Below are 8,308 nucleotides of genomic sequence, written 5' to 3' on the forward strand. Positions count from 1 at the left end.
TTACTTATTTCAGCACGACAGTAGACAATGCTAATGTTGTCGAGTCGTACAATTCAGCCTAATTTACGACTTACGCAATGAGGCTGATAATTTCATGCACTGATGTACTCATATAATACCGTGGATATAGTTCAACAAAATATTTGCTGTTTCGAAGCAACAGTTTTTAAACATAATGACATTAATTTTAAAGCCACTGGTAATAGCTTGTAAAAATATGTAAAATTTTCTCATTAAGTTTTCGTCTATTCCAGTCATGTGTGAGGACACTTTTTCATTTTGGAAAAATCGCTTTGCCGTGTTACCAATATAAGTGTTGCCAAATCCAAACTTTGGCTGGTCAATAATGAGACCAGTTCGCTTTCTAAACTCGATCTTCGTTTTATTTTCTTTGATAACAGTTTCAATTGTTTTATTACTACGTCATTGTTTAACAGGTAGTAAACCCCCCTATTGTGAATTCATACGATACACGATAAACGCTTGCATTCTGTTATCCCGTATTACGAATTTAAGTCTATCGTATGAAATCCGATAGTTAGCGTTTATCGTATATCGTAAAAATATGATATTGCCAAATGATAACTATCGTCTCAGCCGTTCGATTTCAGACGCTTGCAAGCGGTTCGCCATTGTTAAACGATAGATTGCTGTGCTAGTATACCAAATTAAAATTTGTTAATTATTTTGAGAAATTGGAATAATGTAAGTATTAAAATGAGCAAAAATAAATTATGAACTAGTTATAAACCCAATTCAAATATTTCTTTAGGCCGAGAGTTGTGAGTACAAAGCATCAACTAGAGCGTCTTGCTTCGCTAATGGAGGAGAATACCGACCTCGCAAGAGGAATATGTCATAAAGCTGTCGCGAAACCACGTTGGGAAAAAATTACTCAGGAGCTGAACTCATTAGGACCACCAACACGATCATCAGATGCATGGCAACGAGTAAGCATATTAGTAGTGCGTATATTTGGAACTGAAAGACTAAAATATTTTATTACTGTAGGTTTGAAACGATTTAAAGTATAAAACAAAGAAAAAGAGCGCTCACAACCACGCAGAGAATTTAGCAACTGGAGGTGGGCCAAATAACACAGTTCCACTCTCAAATCTGGAAGAGACGGTGAACAGGCTAATGAGCTACACCACTTACAACAATCCGCCAGGCGAAGAATTTGGAATAGAAAATAATGACGATAATGAGTCCGTTACGGAAGTGGAAATATATTCAGACCACGATATCCCAGGGCCTTCGCGAAATGTGATACCTTCGCGAGAGCATGGCCGAAATAGCAGCTCTAACCCTAAAAGGAGAGAAGAAAAACAAATTGCACTCCTTGAGCGGCAGACGGATCAGCAGGCTGAATTTCAAAAGGAAACTTTGGCCACACTAAAAGAGATGAAACAAAGCCTTTCAAATATTGAAGTATACACAAAAAAAACTTACTATATAAAAAAAGATAAATTCGCTATTTATAAGCAGGAAATGGAAAGTAAGAGAAGAGATAGGAAAGCGAAGTTAGAACTCAAGAAAAAACTTCTTGAGATCAAACAGAATATGTACAAAAATTGTTAGTTTTAAGTATGTAAATATGTAAATTTATAAAGTGTAGTGTAGTGGACTGAATTTTTTAATTTGATACATTTACTATTAACTACGAATGTGATTTTATGAAAAAAAAGTGAATTTTAGTTTGTTTAAGTAAGTTTAGAAAATATAGTGGACTGAATTCTTTAAGTAGATACATTTACTATTAACTACGAATGTGATTTTATGAAAAAAAAGTGAATTTTAGTTTGTTTAAGTAAGTTTAGAAAATATAGTGGACTGAATTCTTTAAGTAGATACATTTACTATTAACTACGAATGTGATTTTATGAAAAAAAAGTGAATTTTAGTTTGTTTAAGTAAGTTTAGAAAATATAGTGGACTGAATTCTTTAAGTAGATACATTTACTATTAACTACGAATGTGATTTTATGAAAAAAAAGTGAATTTTAGTTTGTTTAAGTAAGTTTAGAAAATATAGTGGACTGAATTCTTTAAGTAGATACATTTACTTTTAAGCTACGAATGTGATCTTATTTTATATAAAAAAACAATGGATTTGAGTTTGTACCTGAAGCAAGAAGCTTTATTATTTTTTGATAAAAACCTAAAGAAATATAGTAAAAATCAATGCAAACAAGACAGTACATTTCTTCTGATTTCTTCTGCAGCTTGTCGCATAGGAGTAGAGTCATTTTCAGAAGTTTCTATTGCAATTTCCGAATTCTCATTTTGCACATCTGCAATATCCTCTTCGTCGTATGGTACATTGTAATGATTGCAAATATTATGTAAAGCTGCACAAACATTTATGATCAAAGTGGCTTTTGCAGGAGTGTAGTGAAGTGCGCGAGCACTTAGCAAACAGCGAAACCGACTCTTTAAAACCCCAATCGTCCTTTCAATAATATTCCTTGCTTTAGAGTGCCGCGAGTTATATAAACTTTCTACTGAACCTTCTTCAGGATTCCTGTAAGGTGTTAGCAAATAAGGCGCTAAGGCATATCCAGCGTCACCTTAAAACATAGAAAGTAAATAAATTAAATATGAAATGTTTGAGTTACAAGTTGAGTACCTAATAACCAGGTGTTAGATTCACCACGGTTATACATTGACTCCAATTGTCTTTTTAATCCCGACATTTGAAAAACCATGGAGTCGTGTGTAGCGCCGGGGTGCTTGGCATTGATGTATTTTATGTTCATTAAATCATCACAGGTCTAAAACGGGCGCAAAATTGTAACAGGAAAAAACATTAAATTTAAAATACTTTAAATTACTGTATAGAAATTTCTTTACTTACTAGCATTGCATTTATGCTAAAATACCCCTTTCGACAGTAATACAAATGCTGCAAACTTTTTTCTGGTGCCACAATCTTAATGTGGGTCCCGTCAATGCATCCAATTACTCCGGGAATACCACTTGATGCAAAGAAGCTAGATTTTGCTCTTCTCTTTTCTTCCTCAGTATACTTGGAGCTAATCCACTTACTACATAGAGTGGTTTGCAAAGCACTCAATGTTTCTTTCAATACAATGGAAACAGTAGGTTGGGCTAAGCCAAGTAACGCCTCATTACCAACACCCTGTTGGTATGATCCCTGGGCTAGAAATCTTAGAGTTGCGCATACCTTTATTATATTTGGTATGGATGACTTATTTTTCCGTACACGCAATTCGTTTTCTACTTCATTCAGGATATAAATAACTGCTTCTTTGGAAAGTCGAAAATTCCTCTGAAAACTAAAAGCGCTTCTTAATTATTGAACTTACATTTATTATTATTTTATTATTATTATTTATTATTATTGAACGTACATTTATGAGCTACCTACAATATAGAATTCATTTCCAGAGGATTCGAAGCATCTCTTAAATTTCTTCTTTCGATAGCCTCTATGCGAGTCTCATTATATCCTTCATTTAAATTTATAAAAAACGCAATTGATGTTGTAGAAACCATGTCCTTTAATTTTTATTTTATTGCTCACTCTCAATTTCACAAAATAAAGTAAACAAAAACCACGGTCATTCACAATAGTGCATCTATCGGGCGTATGAAAACGACAATACCAATACTGATTTCATACGATACGCTTGCAAGCGTTTATCGTTTATCGTATGGAAATTCATAATAGGGGGGAAATTATTAGCCACATTTAGTAGAAGTTCAGTCATATGTAGACTCAGAGTACGAAAACAAACCGAACGTATCACTACCCATTGCCACAACAAGTACGAAAAGTTTGTGTTCCTTTTCTCATAATGTTCCCGAGCGCTAACAATGCACGATACGTTTCAACGGCAGCAGAGCACAAACCAAACGAATCGTTTGTTCTTTTGCTCACTTGCATGGTTTCGATTGTGGTAAAGGTACTCATCCTGAGCAAAACCGAAACAAAACAAAATATACAAAACAAAACGAATCATTCCTTTAGTGCTCAGTAAATGAATATTGCGTATTTATGCCATTGCAAAATGCCACGTCCTAAAAATAATATACTGCGCCAACATTTTGAGACAGACAATAAGAGTGAAATTGTATGTAAAAATTATAATTGTTGTGGTAAAAGGTTAGGAAAACATGCTGGAAATTTGGAAAGACACTCCATTTAGAACTATATGAAAGCTATGTGAGGCAAAAAAATAATGTTAATTTGAAAGTTAAGGAAGGTAAAACCAATGTAAAAATAACAACAGAAGTTAATAAAGAAAATTTTGAAATGGCAATCGTTGAACTATTTACCAAAAATGGTAGGCCTTTACACATGGCCGATGATCGTGCCTTCAAAATACTTACACTGCCAATATTTAGTAAGCTAGATATTAATNACCAATATTTAGTAAGCTAAAAATAAATCTGAATGAGCATAATGTGATTAAACGAATTGAAGTGTTTTCAAATGACATTAAATCCACAGTAACTGAAGAACTTAAAGGGCGCTTATTATCGTTAAAAATTGATGCGGCAACGCGGCAACATCTGAGCGTGATCGGTATAAATGTGCAATATATAAAAAATGAAACCATTATAATTCCAACGCTGGCAATTAAAGAGCTCAGGCAGAGACATAGGTGATTACTTAAAGTCTGTAAAGTTAGAAGTCCTAAATGATTATAAAATCGACATAAACCAAATATTGACCATAACAACAGACAATGGAGCAAACATGGTNGTCAAACGTTGGCAAATAAAGAGCTCAGGCAGAGACATACAGGTCATTACTTAAAGTCTGTAAAGTTAGAAGTCCTAAATGATTATAAAATCGACATAAACCAAATATTGACCATAACAACAGACAATGGAGCAAACATGGTAAAGGCGGTACATGACTTAAACGCAGACCTAAGAAATGATCAAAAAGACGACTTTACAGAAAACAGTTTGATATTGATTGAAAATAGTTTTCGTTCACAAATAATAACTAGCATCCGATGTGGCTCCCATACGCTGCAACTTTGCGTAAATGATGTTTTAAATAAAGAGGAAACCAGGCATACAATAGAAAAATGCAGATGTGTTATAAAGAAATTAAGATGCCAAATATACCTGAATATCTTGAAAAGTGGTGCCTACAAGATATCTGTCTTAGATTGCGTTACAAGGTGGAATTCAACATATAATATGATCGAAAATTTATACGAGTTAAAAGAGTTTGTTACCTCATTGAGTTTGGAAAATACTGACCTTTTAATTAGTCACGAAGAGTGGAATTTTATACCAGAATTTTTGAAAATATTCAAAAGTTTTTATACTGCCATAGTTAAGTTACAGTCTGAAAAATTGCTTTATAGTGACTTATATATAATTATAATGGATATTATACTTCAAGTTGAAAACCTTCCACGCAGTGAGCTTTGAGTTTCTTTACTTTCAAGTTTAAATAAGAGAAAGTCAAAGCTCTTCGAAAACGATTTATTTAATGCAGCTGTATATTTGCACCCAAGAATCACAGTTATTTTAAACTCAATTTGCACAATCGATGAATTTCGTACGTCATTTACATACCCGGATTGCTTCTTAAAAAGTTAATATTTGATATATCACGATATGTATAAATAATTTAATTTTTTATCTCCCTAGTTGAGATATAAGTTTATACTTTAAATACATACATACATTTATAAATTTTTATTTATGTGCAAACATCTTAGCCTTCGTTTGCAAACAAGAGGTCGCACAGTTACCCGCGTCGTTGCGACGTCGCTCTGGCGAAGTCGTTTTGGTGAACTCGGAACGACGTCGCTCTGGTGAAGTCGTTTGGGTGAACTCGAAACGAATCCGTTTCTTCGAACCCACAAGTTTTTTGAGGAACCTCCGGTCTGGGTTGGACAAGTTCCACGCCCGTTTGGGTGAACTCAAAACGAATCCGTTTCTTCGAACCCACAAGTTTTTTGAGGAACCTCCGGTCTGAATAAATAAGAATAAATAAAAGTCATTCATTTGGATACTAAACCGTTTTTATTATGACAGAATATGGAATCCACAATGTACACTTGTACTCAGAAAATTAAGCCGCCTACATATTTTTTTCAGTATTCATAATATTCTTCATATTATTTTTATTTTATTTTAATTTTTTTTTTATAAAGGTACAGTTCACTCTATTGACCTTATTAATAAAAAATAAAATTTGTGGGTATGAAGTTTTTTTAAATTTGGTATAAAACTGTACTTTTACTTTAAATTTGGTATAGATTTTGAGCATAGTTTTGCAGTTCGCTTGTATATCGTTTTTGCGGACTGCAGGGGAGTCGTTTTTGCGACCCGCCGGTAAGTCGTTTTTGCGACTTTTCATCCGACGGCGAGTTCACCAAAACGAGTCGGAAACGACGTTAATGGACAGCTATATGTATATGTAACTGAATCTCCTAGTGCTTTGCCAAGCAGTACGCAGATGTTTACACATGAAATTTCATGAGTACCTGGTACTCACGCCTTTTTCTGTCAATAATATTCCCAGAAAATATTTCACGAGCCGAACCAAGGCACACAAATACAGGTAGAAGCCAAAATGACGTTGCTCTCATGAGAACCAAACCTTTAAACTTCAACTTGTTTTTCTTATATTTCCTATATTTCGTTACGCTTTGAATGTCATATCGTTAGTTTTTTTGAATGTTCGTTAATAACAAATTTTAATTAACAATTGAATTTTTGTAGCGTTGTGCGGTTTATACTTAGTGTATGTGTTAAAAATGCAACACCTGAAGCGTTGTTTTTTATGTGGAGTTAAATATAAAGCAGATACCACTAATTTTTTTAAGGTGCCTCAATATCCTTCGCGTAAGGAGCATTGTGAAAGCAGTTGTGGGGCAGAGGTGCAAAATGCTTTGCTGTGTGTTGAACATTTTAAAGGAGCAGATTTCACAAATACGCCGGGAGGTACAGGAAAGGCAAGTTTGATGCCAAGTGCTGTTCCTATGACCCTTATGACGAAAAGTCCCTCCAACAACACTGCATGTCATAAATCAAAAACAGAAAACAACATACGAGTTAACAAATTTTAACTAAAGAAAATAAATAAATAAAAATAAACTTCAAATTTACTTAAAAACGTCAACCAGTGAAATGTAATTTTTTTATTTTTCCTTACACATTTTTATTTTTACTCTCCCGAAAACTTTGACTTTTGTAGGTTTAACGTCAAATTGGCTTCTACCTGTTTTTATTGTACCATGCGCCGAGCAACAAAATATTGATGAGCCCGCAATGAGCAGCCAATCAAGCCCAGCGCCAAAATCACTAAATGATTTCCTTTCCAATTTAGACCCTACGCCTATCAATGAAGAGCCAACGACTTCATCGAGTTTACGCATCGAAACTGATATATTTATGTACGAACGACAACACAGGATAGCTCTTGGAGAGAATATACTGGGATTTTGGAAGAATCAAAACAATTCCATGACTGCCATAGCTGAAGTTATTTTGGCCATCCCTTGTACTCAAGTCAGCGTGGAGCGGTTATGTTCTTCCTTGAAGTACATTTTATCCAACCAGCGGAACAAATTAACACCAATAAATTTGGAAAATATTTTACCAGTTAGAGCTAATGGAGAATTTAATAAAAATTAATACACATGTATCACTATGTATGTACATATTTTTTTAAATGAATTTTAATTAATAAATTTCACGTGAAAACATAAGAACATCAAGCATTTTTCAGTTGCATATGATATACACAATGTGTATGCATGTATGTATACTATAGGAATCGTTTCGTTTAGTGTTGTGAGCACGGTTGCCGTTTTGGTCCAAATGGACCAAATTTGGTCAATTTCTTTTCGTTTGGTCCATTGGTCCAATTGTTTTTGAAATAGTCCATTTCACAAGCCTTTGGTTAGGTTATTATTACCCTTTCACTTCATGCAATAGTTTCGCGTTTTCAATTTTTTTCTATTTAATTGATGAATATTCCGCCCCATGATACAAAAAACAAGGTAGTTCCATTGTCACTTTTTCGTCGCCATATTAACAACCTGACAATTAAGCAGATTGTGACATTTCGTGCTACCATACCCAATATCTAAAATCCTTCAAATTTTCTTATTAATTTTTTGTCGATTTAAAAATATTTTGTTCTTACATGTACATTTTAAATTGTATGAAAGCTGACAGTTTATAGAATTCAGTAGCGACGAAAACAAAGGGGGGTTAAGTGGTTAAACCTTACCTAAGCCGATCATAAAACTTGCGACGCAATTTCAGCTTATACCTATGGGTCTTGGCGAGAATGTTAACCCTG

At 34.0% G+C, this 8,308-nt stretch overlaps 1 protein-coding gene across 1 annotated transcript; it reads right to left on the reverse strand.

Annotated features, from left to right (window-relative positions):
• Positions 1 to 1,027: 1,027 nt before the first annotated feature.
• Positions 1,028 to 4,347, reverse strand: LOC108376132 (putative nuclease HARBI1). Its single transcript, XM_017632315.1, has 4 exons — positions 3,392 to 4,347; positions 2,858 to 3,299; positions 2,630 to 2,774; positions 1,028 to 2,570 (listed from the first exon to the last, which is right to left on the reverse strand). Exons 1-4 carry the CDS (start codon positions 3,517 to 3,519, stop codon positions 2,182 to 2,184), a joined length of 1,104 nt encoding a protein of 367 aa, XP_017487804.1. The 5' UTR covers positions 3,520 to 4,347; the 3' UTR covers positions 1,028 to 2,181.
• Between the last annotated feature and the right edge of the window lie 3,961 nt (positions 4,348 to 8,308).

This window comes from Rhagoletis zephyria, unplaced genomic scaffold (genome assembly GCF_001687245.7).
Source record: "Rhagoletis zephyria isolate East Lansing unplaced genomic scaffold, Rhagoletis_zephyria_1.1 Rzeph_scaffold_09934, whole genome shotgun sequence".
In the NCBI taxonomy this organism is placed as follows: domain Eukaryota; kingdom Metazoa; phylum Arthropoda; class Insecta; order Diptera; family Tephritidae; genus Rhagoletis; species Rhagoletis zephyria.

What these genes read in the sequence shown, in the direction of transcription:
- LOC108376132 (XM_017632315.1), bottom strand. Translation starts at nt 3,519, where the DNA reads ATGGTTTCTACAACATCAATTGCGTTTTTTATAAATTTAAATGAAGGA. An exon ending in TTAGCATAAATGCAATGCTA is followed by an intron (nt 2,775 to 2,857) that starts GTAAGTAAAGAA and finishes CGCCCGTTTTAG; the next exon opens with ACCTGTGATGATTTAATGAA. An exon ending in ATCTAACACCTGGTTATTAG is followed by an intron (nt 2,571 to 2,629) that starts GTACTCAACTTG and finishes CTATGTTTTAAG; the next exon opens with GTGACGCTGGATATGCCTTA.